Genomic DNA, 21,672 nt, shown 5'->3' with positions numbered 1-21,672 from the left:
GTTCTATATTAGCAGCCAATTTTTAATTTTTTTTAACTGTTTAAGGCAATATGCCGAGGAAACAAAATCTACCAGGCTATCTTACATTTTCTAAGCTGGCTTAAACCAAAAAAGAGTATTCTAGTTCAAAAAATGTTTTGTTCTTCCTACTTTACCTCAAGCTTTTCAGGTTTGTTTCTTTTAAAATAAAGCAATCAAGTGGTTTAGGGTCGATAAGGTTAAAGGTAATACAGAATCTCCACCAAGCTGAGACAGCTGTTACAGAGAATCTTGACAAGCAACAAACATGTCCATTCAAAACAAAAGGAGTAGCAGAGTAATCACAGGATGTAATAAAAGATTACACTGTGCTCATGTCTCTCCTCTACTCAACCTCTCCGCCTCCCTCAGGAGTAAGAGAGGGATGATTATAGCAAAGAAAGAGTCTTTGCAGCCTCCTTCAGACATTGACATCTGCAAATCAATGTCCTCAGCTCCAGGGTGAAAATTAGTTCACCCACTCTACATCAATTTAGAGTTTGTTCCCACTTCACAAACTTCTTCAGATGCAGCCATTCTGTTTAGAAACATTGACATTGAGAATTGATGTGTTGGCTTTTCTGTCTAAGCAGTCATGGCAACGATTTATTGTTATCAGTCATGCCAAAAACATTCCCATGAAGCGTCACGGTAAACATTTTGGATCTTGCTATCTTTGCAAAAGTTCCCAGAACTCCCACTGATGTTCTGCATACAGAAAGGATGTGAAATTGCTGTTTTACCAAAAAAAAAAAAGTGAGATAAAAAAGAGTTCTTTCATTCTAGATGAAAATGAAGATTTCTTTCACTGATGGCAAAACTGATATTCACACAAAGCAAGGACACCCTGTCAGCATTTCCCTCTCTCACCAGGGCTGTGCTGGCAGTTCAGCTGCCCACACCTCTGTACCTTTTTGGCAGCCCCAAAAATGGGAGCTCACCTGAGGGTCTGTTTGAAAAGCAGGCCCAGAGATATCAGGAATCTCTGAGTTTTGAGACCCAAAGCATGTGGATAACACTGGACATCCAACAATCCTGAAGGTGCTAAATTCTCAGAGTGCTGAGTGCCACAGCGTGCAGAGCAGGGCCCTTGGGCAGCTCTCCAAACTGAATTCTCTGAAAAGGTTGAGTTGGAGCTTAGAGACATGGGAAAAGTGGAACAACCACACAAAACTCAAGGAATGGAAAGTTGTGCCACAAGGACAAATTTTCATTCCATCTTCAGATGCTTTTTTCTGGTAGGACCTTTTTGACTGCACAAGCACTTACTATCTGGTTTTGTGCTTTCTAGAGAAGGAAATTTGATCTTACCTGCTGCTTGAGTTCTCTTCTGGAACACACGGATCTCTTTAGAGTCATCCAGCCTAGCAAGAGCCTGAACATCAGTACCATTGTATCTGTGTATTCGTAAAATGCTGAGGTTGTCTGAATTAATTGTATATAAGTAGTTTTCAAACACTGCCAAACCACAGAGATGCCTAATCTGGAAAAGAAACAAATGGTATCATTGTTTTAGCTCAATATTTTAGGCATATCTGTGAGTTGTAAATGTCAAACACTACCGTGGATTGTGTGTGATAAACAGCACATAAGTCCTTCTGAGTACTTGTAAATAATAAACACAAATTACACTAAAAGTATAGTTCATATTCTTGTAGTCTGAAATTTATAATTAGAAAAGCTTTGTACAAGAAAGGTAGAAAATTCAAATAACTCAGCAATCTAAATTCCTTTAGTCTACAAATTACCCAGTTTCTCTTTTTTTTAAATTAAAATCTACATTCTTGAAGTGCAACAGCTACATTAGTATTAACTAATGATCATTAACTAATAGTAACTAAGATAAATTAACTATTATTAACTAATAAATATAGCAAAATTAGAAATTAAAACATAGTTCATAGGTGTAATTGATCCACTTTTAAAAATTATTTTATGATCAAATCATGACAAACAGTGCAAGATATACCTGCTGAATATTTTCTTGAGAAAATATTTTATGAGAAATAAACAAATTCTGTCAGCTCTCCTGTGTTCCTTTTGTGTTGGTGCCTCTGAATATGGTGGTGGCCACTTGGTAGTGCTTGTTTATCAAAAAGTGAATTCTAAAATTGTGATAATCTCTGATGTGTATGGGCACATTGATTAAAAATTACCTAATAGCTGGTAGTTAGACAATCACAGCTCAAACACAAAGTGTCAATAAATTAGAGGCTGTGCTTGATTTATAGATTTAGAAAATGTAAAATATCTCACTGACAATTCTGAAAACTGAACAAATTAAAGAGAATTTTGCTGGCAGACATTCAGATATTCACAGGCTGAATATCTTATTACTATAACCATTCAATTGCTCACCACAAAGTATTTACTTATCTCATTCACTCCCAAATTCAGACATACATCAAACAAAACCCAACCCAAACAAAAAAACCGTGTTGTGCATCGACTATTTCAGTCATTCTGGAAATTACACCACAGGTGGCCAAGCCTTGCTATTGCATTCTGTCTTCACCCAGGAAAAGGAGCAAAAATTAACATCATTGGAAGTGTTTGATTAAGACCCAATAGAAATTCAATGCAATTACAGTAAGATGGAAAAGAAAACAGCCTTGAAAATAAAGCCACATCTGTAGCAAACTGTGGAATTCTCCCCTGAATTACAATCCTTTCTTCCCTATTTCCATTTGCACTCAGTTTAAATCTTTATCATTTAACTCCCATGAGAGATTTTCTTCATTAAAACTATTAAAGCTATGTGGCTCATCCTGCAATGCTTTTTATAATGATCTAATTATACATGTTTATTTTTTAATTTGTTGGGTTTTCTACATCTCATGAAGCTTTCCGGCAACCCTGTGCATGAGTGAAAACATTACTGGCTTGTCCTTTTAAAGCCACCCAGGCTGTTAATCACAGAATCCAGTTTTGTTTGGAAAGCACATCTTTGATGTGTTTGTACTTACACAATAAACTTTAGTCCCTAAAAATTCTTGGGAACATTTTCGTGGTTTTCCTTAGACTAATGAGGAGTGATTTGGAGAAACAGTCATTCTAGGTCATAGCATATGCAGCAAAAACATACTGAAATTACCAATTCTTCATTTGAGTGGAAAGACAATCAGTACCATTTGTGACAACAGGGAGAGGCCAAACTTTTCAATACCATTCACCCATATAAAAAACAGAGATCTCATTTCTTAGCTAGTTTTGAATCCCTCTGAACTTGATAAAGTATCCACTTTTGCACCTAAATTTCAGCAAGAAGAGGAAAAACAAGCATCTCTCCTATGACACAAGTACAGCTCAGTTAGAAGCCTGTAAAGGTATTTTTTAATGGCTTCTGAAAATGATTTTAGCTTTTTAAGTATCTAATCCAAAATGGTACTTTAAAAAAACAAAAAACAAAAAACCCAAAAGTTTTCAAGACCTCTTGTTCTGGAACTGGTTAAAGACTGGAGATAGATTGGCAAAAATAGGAAGGTGTTTGCTAAACCACCACTTAGACTGCTTTTTGTCACATTTTCTGCCTATTTTAGTTAACAGTCTCACCAGTTGCATCTTGCTAAACACGGATTACTTGGGAGCAACGAATGACAGAAGAACAGGTAAAATGTTTATTCTGCTTGCACATTTTTACATTCCCTGTTTAACCTCAGGCAGAAATATATGCAAACTTGGTGCCCACACCTGGCAGTCCAGGTAGTGACCAGAACAGTTTGGTCTTTGCTGATTTTCCCTGGATTTACATATGACTCACAAGTGCCAGAGAACTCTTCCACTCTCCAGGTTAATGGACTGAAATGCTCCTGAAATGCAAAGACTCACAGGCTCAGAGTTTGTATTTATGACTCTAAACATCAGGATCAGCTGTGAAAAGCATCATTGCCACCAACAAAAATAATATTTAAGGGTGTCCAGATTAGTCTAATGGGTGAAGAGCTTTTGCTATTCTATTTCACATTATTATGCCTGTTAGTCTCTCCTTCCTGAGTGGGTAAGGACATCTTGTCATTAATGATCTGTCTCCCTGCACCTTCCCACCCCAGGTTTTCCCTCCTGAAATCTTTAACAATGGTGACTTACAGGGTGCATTATTAATGAGACACTGCATGGAAATATTCATAGGTTGCAAAATTGCTAAAGTGCAGATAAACCAAAGTATGGAGTTGGATCTTCTAAATTCTAACACATCTGAACTAAAAACGAAAAATATTACAAAATTCCTGTAGTTGCTAGCATTATGTGCATTCATTCATTGATATTATTACTTTTTCTTGATTTGCAAATAAATACCTACTTGTCTGCCTTTGGTTATTGTTTGCCTCCTTCTCCCCTGATAGTCAACAACTTCCACACTCTCCAGATATATGTCAAGCCAGTACACATATTTATTGATGAGGTCTAGTGCCAGAGCAGTTGGCTGTTCAATTTTCGAGTCTACTATCCACGTCCTGTTCATTCCATCCATGTCACATCTCTCCACCTTGGCAGCATTCCCGTAGTCTGTAAAGAAAAGCTTGCTGTTGAAAGAAAATAAGATGTTGTAAGTTTTAAAGGGTGTGAGCAGAGTGCAAAGTTCCTGCTGGCTCTGGAAAAAGGGAGTTTTAATTCTTTGTCATTTCAATTTCCTATATACCCCATATTGATAAGCACATAATTATTTTTAAAAATTCACCATATCTTCTAACAAGTTAACAATTACACAGAATTGTCTTTCAAATGTAAAGCACAGAAGTTCTAAATGCATTTTCTTATGAAACAGATGCACCACATAACACTCCAAAATTACAGTCTTAAATTCATTTTTAACCATTGTTTGTAAAAAATGGTAGGATAGTTACAGATACCAGTGACAAAAGCACAAAGCACTCAGGTTGTCTGGAGAACAGTTATTTCACATAAACTATACCAAATACAGGGATCCCCACTGTCTGTGGTTTTAACATCTATTTCTGGAGGAGTTTCTTTAGTCTGTAGTACATTTGTCTCCAGCCTTGGAAAGGTGTTCAGGCTTCAAAATGCTCCCACAAATCCAGTGAACCATTCCATGCAGGAATAATGGGAAACTATCAAAGACTTAAAATTGCTGCTAAAGCTCCCTAACCCAATGCTTGATTAGCATTCACTGGGTTTAGCAAATCAATTTTGATTAACCTGACAATATTTTAACAGGATTACCTATTTGTGAGAACAAATTGCACTTGCAGGCTGAAGACCACCTTGCCATGACTTTAACAGGCTGTAAAGAATAATCTGATTCCAGGCTGAATGTTACTAAAGCCACTTTGAGAACCAGGATTTCATTATCCAAATGAAGTGAATTATCTCCTAGTTATTACCACTAATGGGAATAACTTTGGATCAACAGCATATAAAACTTCAGATATCTTTATGTGACAGAGCAGTAATTTATAGTCTTGTAACTTCTCATAAAAATCCCGTTTTAGGCTATTTGCTGAACGGCAGAATGAAACCCATATCCTTTATTTTTATTCTTCAAATAAATAAAAATATATTTTAAAGTGTTTCAAGTGCAAAAGTTACAACTAAAATAGAAAAAAAAAAAACACAACAACTTTTTAAAAAAGTAAAGGCATTAGAATCATCTATAGTCTATGTGCAGGAGCTGTCAAATGCCAAAATGAATTGATCTTAGAATCATAAAATAGGGCTGGAGGAGACTGTGAAAGGTCATGTAGTCCATCACCAGGCCATAAGGCAGAATAAACTTTACCTATAACATTCCTGAGGGATAACTTCATTCCTGACAAGGATTTCTATTTATCAAAATAATTCTGAATTCCTGCCCTTCATTGTCATTCTTAATCTCAGCTGTACTCTAAGAATATATTTAAAAACACACACTTAACATCCAGGTCTATATAAATTAAAATGTCCATAGCACAGAATATTTGCAAAGCAAAAATCATGCCTGAAAAGCAAAAGTAATTTGGAATGAAAACAGAAAGGAAAAAGAAGTATGTATTTAGCAGTATATACACTATTTGTGTATGTATTCATATCATCAGAAATAACAAGGCCAACACCTATACATATTTAAAATAAGTTGTTAAAATGTCACATGTACTCCAGGATAAAATCTGTACTTCTGGGGATTTGATTTATGTTTTTTAATGGAACTTTGTACCTCAAGTTTCAATAATTCAAATAAACCTCATTTTGGAATTATAGAACCAACAGGCTTTGCTGTGATCAGACACTCACATACAAAAAAAAAAAAATAAACACACATTTATGTAAATACACATCCATACACATAGCAGTTTCAAACACCTGAAGTTTGACTTCAGACTGACTCTGCTGTATAGTGTTTTGTTTAATTAATAATTTAACATTTCTAAAGATTAAAATAAAAGTTAATAACTATTAGCCTTTTACAACGAGATTATCTTTTCTGATCAGACAAGAAAAAAATATTTGTATATCAATAACAAATAGATTCAGTCAGGAATATCTAAGAATTAAGAATATTTAAGAATTTAAGAAGTTGCTCCAGCTTTGTGGAATAGGGGGTCATTTCGTTTTTTTTCCTCAATATCTGTTTTATAATAACATTATTTGTGCAAGTTATCATGACTTCATGTGTAAATTACACTCTTTTTACTCTAAAAATAATTATTCTTCTCCTTGGGACTGACAAAAATGAAACTTTGTAATTAAAGGAAGAGGTAAAAGACAGAACAAGAAAGTAGTTCCCTAAATGCTCTTGCATGATCAAAGCACTCTGAAAATTAAATTAAGAAAATTAAATGCTTTACTGTTCAATCTTGAAACTCATTTCTGTATTTAAAGATTAATGCAGATTTTTAGAGTGAGGTTTGAACTGGAATTGCATTTCCAACACAAGAAGTTGACCCACAATTACACTCTATTGCCTCTGCCTTGGGAGATCTAAAGGATGCACTGTACAGTATTTATTTCAGCTCTAGGCTTATTATTGTGCTCACAAATGGTGCTGGGTTTGCCTCTCCATTTTCAGCAGAGGGCAATGAAATGTTTTATCCATTCACAGATCAGTTTTGGGAGGAAAACTGACCAAAAACTGACTCTGCATGTCCCTGCAGAGCCCAGCTCAGGGCACTGGGGCTGACAGGGAGAGCTGAGCCCATTGCAGCCTTCATTTCCTGAGACTGCCAATGAGGCTAATTGATTGCTAATTGAGGCTGCTGCAACAGCAAAAATGTTGGCACTAAACTGAATTTTATTAAGGCAGCTTATCTTTAGAGAAGTGTAGACTTTGCATGTGGAAATTCTGAATTCTGCCTCTAATTAAACAACAACAAAAAGGGGAATCTTCTTCATCGAGTCCTGGAGCTTTGCAGGCATTTAAACTCAAAAGTATTCAGTTGTTTTGACTCTTCCAGAATGGTTTCATTGTGCTCCTAGCAGTTAGGAATCTACATCTAATAACTAATGGTGATATCTTCCAGGCTGAATTACACAGACTGATTTCTGCAGCAGCTTATTTGGCTTAAACAGCTATTTTCACCTGTCCTCCTCTCCAGGGCTATTTCTAGGTGGAAATCAAATTCTTTCCCTCTGCCTAGCAGCTAGAGATAAGCAAGGCAATGCAGACTTCCTCCTCTCATAATACAGGCCCTTTCTGTTGCCCTCCTGTGCAGTTATTCCAATTTTAGGTCAGCGATTGAACAAGCATGGCCAGCAGTGGGTTTGCTGCTCCAGACCAAGTTCACCGGGGTCTGCACAACAGCTCAGCAACCTCCCTGCACCAGCTGGGGACTCAGCCACCCCTGGATGACATTAGCTATTTTCACAGCTCTGCTACACTGCTGATATCAACTCATCCTTCCCATTACGTGCACCCTCCTCAGTCTAACAACTGAGCCTTTAAAAGTTATGGCTGGAGCTTTTCCAGAGTTTGGTTCCAGCTAGGAATAAATACACAGGGACAATCCTGTCCACATCTGAGCAATGACAACTCTCCAGCCTTTTAAAATAATCCTCCCTGACAAGCCCACTGACTAAAAAGAGCAATAAGTGTTACCAAATAGAACTAATTCCAGAGGAAAAGAGCGCTCCCATGAGACGAAAGTGACAGTGAACTTCCCAGTCCCTGCTCTCACATTCATCTTTCCTTCATTATAAAGTCTCAAAAATATGTAAGGAGGGCCTCAAAAGGGCTGTTGTTCTCTCCTTACAGAGACATCTGTAGGTTATTTTCTGCCTTAGCTCATCAGCCAAACCCCTTGTCACCACTGGTTTTGCCCAGAACTTTCTCTCTCCTCACTTCCTTTTGTTTTCCAAGCTTTCAGTCACCTCCTTCATAATCCACCTATTTCATTATCTGAGAAAGAATTGTTTTCCCTGTAAAGCTACATTTGGGCACTTGCATGACTGAAAACTGCTAATTTCTAATGCAGCTAAGATGCCAAACACTGTACAGAGCCATCAGAGTTTGGGGGGCAAAAATACACAATTCTGTATCTCTTTGACAAAAACCAATGAAATATTCTAGGAAGCAAATTAGTAAAGGATATATAGAAAAAGAGGCAAAGTTACTGCTGTGGACAAGACCTAACTAGAATAAAGTAAAATAATTCCTAGCACACCTCAACAGGAGCTATGAGTAGAAAGGACAGGGTTTAATTTTCAGAAATTACACTGACAGGGTCATTTTCAAGATAGAAGGCAACTAAAGATATTCAGTTGATCTTAGCAAAATGAACAAGTCACAAAAAGTTAAGAGGCTTTTTACCAATTTGGGAGCAAGACTACGACGTGGGAAAAAAGTTTGAATTGGAATGAAGAGAAACGCTGCGCAATTTAATTGGTTTGAAGCATAATGAGAACAGCATCGGCACTGAGTGGCACCATCAGATTTACTGTAGGACAAATAAGATAACTAAAATTGTGGGGACTGTGGTGAACAAGGAGCCTTCTTCAGAGGAGGTGATCAAAACAGCTAATTAAAAGGACTGTGTGAAAACACCCCTGGGGTTCTCCTACAGCCTGCGCTGTGAGGTGATCCACGGACTGGATTCTCAGAAGGGGACTGCCACACAGTCCTGTGCCTGATTTCTACTGCACTTAAAAAAATGAATGTGAGTTTACATCACATTTAATTAATAATAAGCTTTATACAATGGTCCAGGAGCATTTTTAACTCTGATGATGTTCAGGTTGGTTTCTGGGTTCAGCAGTTTTCTTTTTCATCCACATCTAAAGCAAAAGAAATTGGCCATGCTCAGATTTGGCCCATTTTTGGTAATAAATGATCCATGGCCCTCAGTGTCCCAGACATATTTTAGGAACTTTAAGAACACTGTTTGCTAGAACACACACACACACATTGAAAACAATTCTCAGGTTTGGGGCAAAGGGAATTTTTTCCCCAGAGAAGGAACTGAAATACCCCTGGATTTGGGCATTTCAGTTTCTCCTTCCTCTGCTTCTTTCCAGCACAAGGCAGCATCCATCACCTGGAGGATAATTTCCCACACTATTTTGGGGGGTTAGAAACTCTTTGGCTCTCCAGCAAAGTGCCTTATTTTTTTTGTAACTGATATTGGAAGGAAATATGGAGTGGATGTTTTTGTGCTGCACGGGAGTGAAATTCTATTAAAGTTCCTCTGTGATTTCTGCAGCGTAAAGGAGGACATATGTTCCAAATGTTCCTGGCATTTTGGAAATCTAGCAATGAGTGCCTGTGAGTAAAATAATAATGGTTTCTTCTCCTAGAGAGCTGCAGATTTAGTGCCAGGCAGGAAGCAGCACAGGGTCGAGCTGCAGATAAAAGCAAAACCCAGTCAGACAACTCATTCTCAGCACGCAGAGCCCAGCTCCACTCACTGCCTGCTGCACAACAACAGGCAAAAATCAGCAAAACTCAGCCCCCAGGGGGGACATTTGTAATGAATTACACTTCTCTTTGCAGGGAAATCGCCAATTCAAACAAAAGTTTTCTTATTTGAAGCAACAGGGGTGGAGGCCTGAGCAGCAAATGGGGAAAGTGGCTGAGAATATGGGGATGGATTAAAATCAAAGCCAACCTGGTTCACTGCTAAAGAAAATACACTTTGTCATATTTGTTTGTTTGTTTGTTTCTATTTAAACTCTCCATCATCCATTTATAAAAATATGCCTGTTAGAAAGATAAATTGGTTTGCCATCAACAGATCCCCCCAGTTCCTTACAGCCACAGAAATGTGAATTTCCAGGTGTTATAAAGTGAACCTAATTTGGAAATTCAGGATGGTTGTTTATTATATTGTTATGATTATACTCCACAATTGTTTTAACAATCCTGCATGTTATTCTTCAAGTTTGATCCCTTCCACTACAGAAGGTATAAAAGCCTTTACTTTGTCTTAGGAATGTCAATCAAATATACATATTTAAAGTACATAATAGTCCTTAAAAGTGCTTGCCCCTCCTTTTTCCACAAAAATATGTTTTTTTCTGCAGGGTGAGAGTGCAGATTCCCCTTCTGTGCACTCATCCACCATCTCTTGATCCTGCAGGGATGATGTAGGATAGAAAGATGTACAGCTGAGTTTCTGTCTAATGGTGTTTTATCATAGTTGCAATTTTTTCACACAAGCTCTACTGCTTCCTATGCAGAGGAATATGTAAAATATGAAATATTTTATTGTAATATTACATATTTAATATTTAAATATGTAATAAACCCACATCAATCCTACCATGTTCTATTTCTTGCTCCATTCATGAGTAGTTGTGGCTGTACATGCTCAAAAAAGCACATCTGGAATGTAACAGCAATAAATCAAACACACTGAGAAATGAAAGCTCAGTTCCCAGGTTTTGCTTGTGGATAAAATTGCAGAGAAAGTTTGTCTTGCACTCTCATCACAAAAATTGTCTGTTTTTTCTTTTTTCCCATATCAAGACTACAGCAATGGGATTTACTCTGGAAAAAGTGCATCCCTTAGACTATATCAAATTTATACTTGCTTAAACTTGCTTTCTGTCTACATACAATTCAATATCTTTTCATTAAAATAATCTAATTACCTTGAGTAATTTTGTGCACAAAGTAAATTTCTGAATAAAAAACATGTTCTCTGAACTTTAAAAATTTATTCCCAATATGAAATTTTAGTAAGTAAATCAAACATTACCTTTTCAGCCACATTTTTTTCCATAAATACATGCAAAGTTTTAATAACTGTCAGTTTGAAATGAAAGACACATTGCAGATGTATTCCTGGATTCATTAAGGACCCTGAACATCAGTATTTATTTGTCAGATTACTGCCCTTTATCTGAAAATGCAAGGATTTAGACTTAAATCAGATGCAGAAATTTGGAATTAAGAGTCCTTTCAGACTAAATGTGTTTCCCCATGTGTAACTACAAGCTCGTCAATTAGAACAGAAATGAAGAAACATTGATTATTCCCTTTTTATCACAAACCAGCTGTGCCAAATCAATGTGCTGATCCACTGAAAAAAGTCATTTTATAAACAAAGTGCCATGTTACATGGCTTTATATCAACATTTAAGTAGACTTTTAATGTGACATCCAAATAATACCATGAAGTCTCCATCATATTTTTAAAAGTAGATATAACCCCCTTCCAAAAGTAAAGAAAATATTTAGTAGATTTTATATAGTTATAAAATATATGTTTACATTCAAAGATGTTAGAGATGTTAGAGATACTGAAATCTGGAACATGATGATGAATAGTTTCTGGATTATCCTGAGTATTTATTTTTGAGGGTAAGATGGTTCATTTCCACTCCTTTACCAGATGTACAAGGTGCAGGGAAATAATTTTGCCACAGAAAATTAAAATTCTCTTTCTTCATTGGCAACTCAGGCTCTGATATATTTGTTATCCCTCAAACTCAACTCTAGACAAGTATTTTAACATGTAATTTTTGATTATTCTGCTTTGAATGATTTCTGGAGCACCAAAATGGTGCCACATGACCTTCTATACTCTTTACATGCACTCTTTGATGCACAGGGCAGAATATACATATTCACACACTGATTTTCAAAGATTTCCTGACTATTGTACCAAAGCTCTTTCACAGAAGAAATAAATGCAGCACTTTTCCTGAAGGTATTTAATTTTCACAAGATATTATTATGTGCTGTCAGACTCTATTGCTTCTTCCACTTAATAAATAACCTTTTCCCTCAGTTTAAAAGCGACAATATTAAAAATTACTTTGAAAATAGGATTTTTTTTGGGGGGAGGGGGGAGGAAGGGGGAAAGTTTTCATTAATTGTTCAGTGATTGTAGGGCAATAAAGGTAGAAATAAAGAAGATCCCTGAAATTGTGTTTGCCTTGCAGCCTGAGGAGCTACAGGCTACAGCAGTGTGGAGTTTGAAGGGTTTAAGTTTTGTCCTAGAGCTAAACTCAGGCTCAGAGCAAGTCAGGACAGCCCCAGCAGCAAGTCCTTGTTTAAAAATGACTGTCCAGGCACAGGAGGCCATCATTTCCCAAACACAGCCTCACTTCTCCAGGGCCTCTTCCTTCCCAGAATTTGAGACGTGGCCTTTTCAACCCAGCCTGAGAAATGATGGTTGCATGGAGCACTTGGCACCGTGAAATGTGGAAAATGGGCCCGCTCAGTTTGTCAGGGATTTAAAATCATGTTTTCCACACCACCAGCATCAATCACGATACAGGATGCTTTATCTTCAACTGTGTGATTTCTGTCAGCCTACTTTTTTCCACTTAGTAACAAGCAATGAAAAAGGAAACATTTTTGCAATATTAATTTCTTTTAAATGTATTATTAATGAGAAAAAAATAAATTAAAACAGTTCTTCCACCCTGGTATTTGATGACCTATACCAGATTAAATGTCAGTAATAGCTGGCATTTGAGAACCTGTCTCATCCATCTTATGCAGAAAATGCTGCAATAATCATCATTAGGTAGGATTACATTAAATTAATCAAAAATCCACAGTATGCAAGCTTTAGGGATCTCAGGGCTCCTTCCCAGGCAGACCTGCAGAAAGGCCAGGATTACATTGAGACTTTAGATCCCAAGGGCTTCAGACCCTGAAAACTGATGATTTTAAGTTATAATGAGTTAGCAGTCAACAGAAGGAATGGGGATTTTTTTTTTCTTTCCAGCAAATTCAAGGAAGGATGTATCAGTGCTACTAAATGCAGTGATGTTTCAAACTCTGAAAATCCCAGCACTGCACACAGCTGGAGCTGGCAGGTTTGCTGCGGGAGCTGCTGCTGGATGCTGGGTTATTCTTGCTTTCTTTCTCATCTAAGGTGTGTTTTGGGCTTTTTTTTCCTTTGTTTGTATTTTTGTTTGTGGTTTTGTTGTTGTTTTGTTTGCTTTGGTTTTGGTTTTTTGTTTGGTTGGGCGTTTGTTTTTTTTTTCCCCTTTGGTTTTTTTTTTTTTGTTTGTTTTGTTTGGGTTTTTTTCCCTTTGTTTTTTGTTTTGTTTTGTTTTTGTTTGTTTGTGTTCTGTTTTTCTCTGCATGCTGTGGGAAGCAACTGTGCTTGTACATCCCTTAGTGCCTCTGCTCTCAAAGCTCTTGGGTTAGATTTAAGTCATTAAATATAATCAGTGACATCAAAGCTGAAGATGATCTTGCATGAAGAAACAGGTGAGGCCGTAAAAAAGACTATTCTGACAAAAAAATTACACCTGAAATTTATATTTCAAATAAATATTAAAAATTATTTTGTATAAAAAATACTTCAAATTAAGTTTATGCATGTTAATGATCTTACCTTATGCCAAAGAGAAGCAAAACCATTTAATATTTGATCTCCACAAGCAAACACTACTAACACAATAAATCCTTGAGCTGGTTTAAATTGTGCCAATGGTTATTTATCACAGTGTGGAACAGAAAACAGACAGCCTGTGCTTGGCAGCAATGGACAGAACTGATCTGTGTTCTGGCTTTCCTTTGGGGTGATGCAGTAAACTTTGCAGAATTATTATAAACGGAATTATTCCAGTTCAATTGACAATTCCAATGGTGAACAGCAATCAGAAATTCTCAGGGCTGACCAAGATAAAAATGTATCTAGCCAAAATATAACTGCAAAAAATGAAATAAAACCAAGATTCTCATCCAGCACTTCAATGCTTCACTGTTTAGGAATCTCTGCTCTTTAATGTTTGTGGGGTTTTTTACAAAGTAATAAGTTCTGAAGTGAATATTAAAACTTACATCTTGAATTTCTGATGTTTCAAATATATTTCAATATTTGAAATATTGCAATATTCAAATACATTTCTGGATTTCAAATACATTTGTGGATTTCAAATATTTTCTGCTGCAGAGGTTGGTTTGGATGCTGCTGGTCCACGCCAGGCTCAGTGATGGCACATCTCTGTGCAGGACTCAGAGATACAAATCTTCCCACTACAAATTCCTACCTGGAGCATTATTTAGTGTCAGCAACAAGGGAATTGTCCGATTCCATGTCTCATCCTGGCATTTGACAGTAAGTAAAAATAGACAGTTTTTCTTCCTCATTAACTACTGAGTAAATGAGTCATTTTCTCTCCAAAATTGTACTTGCATATTAAATTTATAAAAAAAACAAACCCCAAAGTCTTGTCTAAAATAAAGATCATAAGCAACAAATTATCAAGTAAGTAGAACAAAAAAGCAAAGCAGGATTTTTACAGAACTGTAATATTTGAAATTAAGTTGGAAGTATCGTATTTGCATTATTTTATCTCTTCTGAGATCACACTCTTTAAGTCTTCATGATATTTTTTCTTAAGGCACTACAAAACAGAACTCAATTTCAGCTAAGTGTCAACAAAATTGGTTTTATTCCACCACGGAGAAGGCTCTTGTGCTTTTGCTGTTGTTAATCTATTCTTGATCTGTTAACCTTTAATTTACAGCAGCAAGGCCTAGTGGGAAGGCAGAATTATTTATGATGCCACTAGTAATTAGTGCCTAATTAGTAGAACTAATACGAAGCTGCTAGAAAGCTGTGCATATATTCAGGATTTAAAGTCGAGGAGTGCTGATTTGTGACACAAATACATACACAACAGAAATATTTCCATTTTGACTTCCAAAGGTTCCCCAGTAGAGAGTCCATCGATGATCTGCCACGTTACTTAATAAATTTCTACTTTGGCAGAGAAGTTATACAAATAATTGTCAAAAGGAGTTCCTGCTTTTGGCTCTAGTTAGGAAACATTTTCACAGACTTTTCCTGAGAGATTTACTGAGTGCCAAAAATAATACAAAGACAAAAAAGTTTCAGAGTGTGGTGGTATGTAATGATATGGAGGTACTGACTGGAGTGCATCAGCAAACTGCTGGAGGTTCTGTATTTTGATGTTCCAAGTGATAAATATGCATATATTTACTTATTTCAGTCATTGGTTTGAAATTTCCCTTTTCATTAGAGCGGATCATTCTAATAATCTTTTTTTACTGAATTACCTGCTGCTACTTTCCACATGAAGTTTGTGTCATTTGAAGAGCAGTGAAAACCTGTGCTGGCATGACAAAGTACTTTATAGAAAAGGCATATGTGTAATACACTCCCTGTGCTTGTGGAGTTCACAGAGCTGTGAACATAAGTAATGAATTAAATAAGAGGCTGCAAGAAGCAACGTGGGAATTGTGGGATTAAAGAGGCTGTCAGCTGATCCAGAGGCACAGCATCCACTTCTGCTCCAAACACATTTTTATATATATATATATATATATATTTTATTTTTTTTAAAGCAGTTGGCAAAATGTGGTAGCAAAAATTTATGCTTTGTTTACCAAAATGATGATGGAATTAGCTGAAATCAAACAAAGATAGAAATAAAATAAATAAAATAAATTCCCTGTCTCCTCCCAGAGAATCTGCAAAACCATGGTAAAAATTGCCCAAGATATTCAACAACAAAATAAATATTATTTCAGGGGATTATTGGGTTATCTATCTATCTATTCATATCAACAAGAAATTTTCTGCTAGGAGGTTTTGACTCCTCCTTGTTCTCTGGGGGTAAAAACATGGAGCAATAGCATGTTCAGCATGGAAAGAATTCCAGAAAGTCACAAATCATAAAAGCTTAACTGAACAGAAAAATACAGGGCACTTTAGCCCTTCCCCTCCTGCCCTGCTCCACTCTGTCTGCCCTGGGCTGTCCATGTTCCTGAGGAATGGGACACACAGGACCACCACCCCACAATTCCTCCACAATGAACCCCTTCCTGGATTTCCTTATTCAGGGAAGGAATTTCATGAGCAATTTTGAAGCCAGCAAACAAATCTTCCTGATTACTCTTCTGCAACACCAGAAATGTAGAGATGCATTAGCAGCCCTGGCTCCAAGCAGAATGAGGAGAAAAAGGAGATTTGTACATCCCAGTGATGGCTGCATGCACCATCTCTGTAATAATGTTTCAAACACCAACCTACCCCACACAGAATTAGATAGAAAGAAAATGTCTGAAAATTACTAAAATGGAAAAAAAAAATGAAGAAAGAATTTCAGCAAAAACAAAACAAAAATACTTTTCTGGCCAAGAATATATTAATGCAGGAAGATTATGCCAGCATGAACCGATAGCTGGGCCATCCACACTACCTCACCTGTTTTATTATCAATTCTAAGACAATTTCAGAACTCAAAGAAGTAAGTTATGGCTGATGTTATTAATACTATATGAAAAAAGGAATTCTAACATATTTATGTTTCATGCCACTCATTCTCGCAGGCTTTTGGTCACACCAGTTGTCACTAAATCACTTTTTCCTTGCTCAAAGTAGCACTGCTCCCCAAGTCTCCAGGCCACCAGGCACACAGTGATGAGGACAGTTGCATTTTACAGCTGCTTAATTTATTTGTTAACTAATTCTCTCATTTTAGGAGCAGAAGAAACAATATCAACCTCAACACAAATGCTGAGTACCTGATATCTCAAGTACTGAGTGACAGCAGGAGAGGAGGTGAAGCTACAAAAGGAAAGCAGCTGCACCTGCAACCCAAGAGGTATTGATGGAGACGCTTTTATTAAAACACCAGATACAGTCTGAAGAGAAGATTCCCTCTGCAGCAGACAGCCTGAAAGCAGATCATGGTGTGCCTGCCTGTCAGGAAGGTTTAACTTCTTTATTTCAAGACAAAACTGATATAGAGTGACATGAGTGAGAGTGGATCAGCAAACAGCCTGGTGGGATTTGGAGGGGAGCAGGGCACTGCCTGTTTGGTTGCTTGATTACAGGATAAAAGCAATAATCTATAGGCATCATTAATGAAACATATTTTTGGCATTATTTTAGTCTGATGCCAGAAATACAATTAATACCTACTTTGCATATTACCTGCAATAGAAGTGAATTTACTCTAATCAGCCTGAGGTGAAGGGAGCACAGATTGACTTGGGGCTTTCTTCCCCTCCCTTTGCTTCACCATAATTGTCCTCCTCTGACACACCCCAGTGAATCATCTCACAACCTCCAGCACTTTACAATCACTCACATTCCTCACTGCTCTCTTTGAGGAGGCAGAAGATAGCTTGGGTTGGGACACACAGGCACCACCTGCTGCAGAGCAGTCATTTCCTTTCTTACCTTATTAAAAGATCTGCTCCTGGTCTTTTCACATTTTTTTCCCAAAAGAGGGAAGACTGAAGAGCAGTAAGGATACTACTTTATATTCCTTAAGAGCCGTTCCTGTGTTCTGCAAGCAGTAATTGCTTGATTCAACCTTCTTGATGGCACCTGGCAAGGGAGGTGCTTACTTGTCAAAGCATAATGGGGAGACAGCAGCAGTGATAATCAGCACAGCAGATCAGATGGTGCCCAAATCCCTGTGAAACCTACACCAATAAATGGAATAAACCCCTGGGATTCAGTTCTTTTTGGAAATCCTGATTGCTTCCCAAGTCACTGAGATCCAGTCCCATCCCTGTTAAGTCAGACAAGGTCTCACCACACAAGTGATGAACCCCAAGAACTCTGAACACAGAAGCACCACTCAATTATAATTCAGAACTCCATCCTTCCTGCTATTATTTGGTTCCTTTTTTTCTTTTCTTTTTTTTTTATTTTCTTCTTCTTAATTAAACTAGTAATTGAGGCTGTGCTATGAGCTGAACTCAATTAAATAAGTCAGGGTATGTTCAACATATGCTCCCAAAACTCTGCCACTCAAAGCCCAGGCTGGAACATCTAATCTGCAAGCATCAGACAGCTGTAAAGAGGAAATAAATTGCCATCTGAGCATCGTGCTATTGAACATATCTAGGAAAAGGCGGCACTCTCCTCAGAATCTAAATAACAGCTGAAAATCTAAGGACAATTCCAAAGGTGAGGAGAAATTCAATCAAAAAGAGGTATTTACTGGAGAGAGCGGGGCATTTCTTTGGTTTATCGAGTAATTACTCTGCATTAGGGATTTTGCTTTAATATTTTATCAAGCACAGTGATTTCAACATCACATGAAGTTTTCTGGTGAGAGGGCAGCAGAGTGCACCAGGTACTCCAAGGGCTGGGATAAATCTGTTGCTGACTTGATGAGCTCTTGAAATCTCCATGTCCTTCTACATCAGAGAACCTGGCCCAGCATTTCCTTCTGAAACTTTTCTATTACAATTTAAAACAGAAGAGAGAACAAAATCAATAAAATGAGGTATGAGCGAAACAAAAAGTTTCTCATCTCTAATGAAAATTATTTATTTACACATTGAAAAAAATCTTCAAAAAGATAATATTTGGTGCCTAAACACTTGTCTGGTGTGTTGGAGGAGTGGAGATACTTGAATTTAGAAGTACCAGACATTACATGAGGATCTCCTGTGGCTGTGGTTTTCCCAAGTTGTTTCCTTTTTTATGGCAACTGTGAAAGTTCCCAGGTTCACCTCAGAATAGAATAGAAAATCTTTTGCAGGACAGAAAAAGTTCTCCCTACCACCTCAACTTCTGAAACATTAAGAAATAAAAATGATTCAACTTTCTTTGTAAACAAAAACAAAAACAAAAAAACCAAAAAAAAACCTAATCAATTTTGATGCTAGAAATCCCAGATATCAGGTGATTCCTTACAGAACGCGTTCTCTTCATACTTAAGAGTAGCCTAAACTGAAGGAAGCAGCTCCTAAGGGCAGTAGCTGTAGTGTTTAGTGTTTATTTCGTATTTCCCTAATCTGTTAAGGATATCCAGCTATCCTCACATCCAGAAACAGATAAGCTGCTTCCAATCCATGATCAGAATATTTTAAACTGCACACTGCCATCATATATTTGTGAAAACACCAGTGATTTATAGAAATAAATAATTGGACAGAAAGCTCTTCCATTGTCATAACAGATCACTGGACATGATGAGATGTTCATTAATCTTTGCTTCAGTTTGAACACATTCTGTTTGGAGCACAGAAATAGAAGCCACAAGAGCAGAATACACATGTGCTTTATTAGCAGCTGTTTTTCAAATGCATCCTCTAATGCCACATAACAAAGTCAGTGATCCAAAGAAGCTAAGAAATTCACAGGGTAAAAGGACTGAAAAGGATGATATTATTAAGCCTCTTTTCAGGTTTTCCTAATAGAAATCCCATCACTAATCAGTCATTCGTAACAAATACTCATTAATTGTAATCCTTCTCAAAGCACTCAGCAACAGGCTGGCATTTTAGAGGTGGGGAGGTTGAAATGTAGAGCAGTGAGCTCACAAAACTGACAAGTATGAAAACAGGAATAAAAAATCAGGTTTTTTTTAGCTCTTACACCTGTGCCTTCCCCATCTGTTTATAGCTGGGTCTTTACTGAGCACGGAGCAGGCAGCGTGCCCGGAGCTCAAACACATCATGGGAGACAGAGACGTATTGGCATCTCCTTGTTTGCCAGGTACAGCAAATATTTGCTTTCATTTCCCAAGCCCTGCATTGACATCAAATAATTTATAACTCTATTGAGTATAAACCTCAAAATAAGCTCATTTGGCTCACACAGAATTAAGCTCATATGCTGCAGAAGACGAGGACTCTGTGCCTGTGACACACCCCAAGAATTTAGAAACACAAAGTGCTCAGTCTTGCCTTCTGCTGAACACATGTCTAGAAAACTCAATAAAAAATGAGTTTTGGTAAGGTTTTATGAAAGCCCCCACTACATTTCTGGTCAAGGTTTTAGGCCTCTGCCACAGAGCCACAGTGACAGCTGCTGTAATTAAGGCAAGATGCTTGATTTTATCAAAACATTGTTTCAGTTTCTTTGGTTTCAGCTTTTCCCAGACATATTTCTGTACAAAGAATTCTCTCCAAGGGACTTAGACTTTACAACTAAACAGCTTTGTGCTCATAAGTCCTTGTTTCAATTTTTGGTGAGATCCTGTTGGTTTTTGCATGCAGGAGGCAAAGTTCACTTTTCAAGAACGTGCACTTGCTACGAGAGAAAGATGCACGGGCTCTCTGTGGGTTCTCCCATCACTGGTTATAGTAAATATTCCAATCAAAATATTAATATTCCACTTTAAATACTAATAATAGGTGGAGCACAGTTTCCCAAATGTGTGGAACACTTGTACAATAAAGCTAAAGACTGAGATTGTCCCACTTTGCACAAAGCTTCATTTTTTAAATATTGTATTTAAATATTTAAATAAATTTCTTTGTGTTTTTTCTTTATATCTGTGACCAGAATAAAAGAAAACCCATTCTACTTTTTTTTTTTTTTTGTCCCCTTAATTCCCACCTTTTCTTCAAGTTTCTTTATCCATCTAATTTTCACACTACTACTTAGCTCCTTAACTAGATATTTATCCTCACCTCCCTGTTTCAGAGCACTGCCCCTTGTCTGGAAGCCACGAAGGTTGAACAGTCTCACATTTCCCCATTTGGGAAATAAAAGTTGAATTCATCCAGCTTGTTTTTGAGATCTTAGGGTCTGGCATTCAATAAAGAATAATTGCATATTCTTGAAAAGAGCTCATTGTGCACGCAGATAAATACACTGTATTTTAAGCACACAATGAATTTTAAAATGCATATAATGACTTGAAATATTTCTTCATTGCTGTCACAAAACAGTTTAATTTTTTTTCTTTAATCTATCACGACTGTAGCTATAAATCCAGTGATGGAAAATAAGCATTTTCATTTGATTAAGCATTTTGAAGCAGCACTGAGTTTGGAGAACACTCGCTTGAAGCACAAAATGAGAAATAAAATGACACAACGAAAGGTAAATGTCACCAATCTTATGATTAAAAATACAATTAGGGAAGACTTAAAACTAATTCTGTGTATGATTTCTTTTCTTTTTTTCTTTTCATTTAAACTGCACCACATGTGCAAATATGCAACACAGACAGCTTCACCTAGAGAGGCCAGGCCGAGGGCAGCCAGTGACCTCTGACAGGTGCCCTGCAAAACTCCTGGTGCCAACAGAGCTGTGGCATGACCTTTGCTTTATTTATTGTGAGGGAGGATGGTGTCAGAAACAGAAAATAGGAGTTAAAAATCACATAAACCAGAACTGGAACAATCTTCTAAGCCATGTCTAAACTCAGCAGCAACACAGGAAGGATTCTCCACTGGAAATTTTAACAGGTTTTTTAAAGGGTTTTGGTTTTTTGGGTTTTTTTGGGTTTTTTTTTGTTTGTTTGTTTCGGGGTTTTTTTTTTTGAAGTTTGCCTAATAATCCGTTTAGGGAAGGGGGGGAAGCAGAAAATCCA

General features: G+C 37.1%; 1 protein-coding gene across 1 annotated transcript in view; it reads right to left on the bottom strand.

The window, feature by feature from the left end:
• Window positions 1-21,672, bottom strand: part of LRP1B (LDL receptor related protein 1B) — a 288,470-nt gene that overhangs the window by 220,048 nt on the left and 46,750 nt on the right. The window contains exons 5-6 of the mRNA XM_041473230.1: window positions 4,319-4,541; window positions 1,330-1,501 (exon numbers count right to left, since the gene is read on the bottom strand). Of these exons, the coding sequence (XP_041329164.1) occupies window positions 1,330-1,501; window positions 4,319-4,541 (395 nt within the window). The remainder of the gene's footprint in view (window positions 1-1,329; window positions 1,502-4,318; window positions 4,542-21,672) is intronic.

The sequence above is a fragment of the Pyrgilauda ruficollis genome, unplaced genomic scaffold, assembly GCF_017590135.1.
Source record: "Pyrgilauda ruficollis isolate IOZ18807 unplaced genomic scaffold, ASM1759013v1 scaffold3, whole genome shotgun sequence".
Lineage (NCBI taxonomy): Eukaryota > Metazoa > Chordata > Aves > Passeriformes > Passeridae > Pyrgilauda > Pyrgilauda ruficollis.
This window is presented reverse-complemented; position numbering and strand designations above follow the sequence as displayed.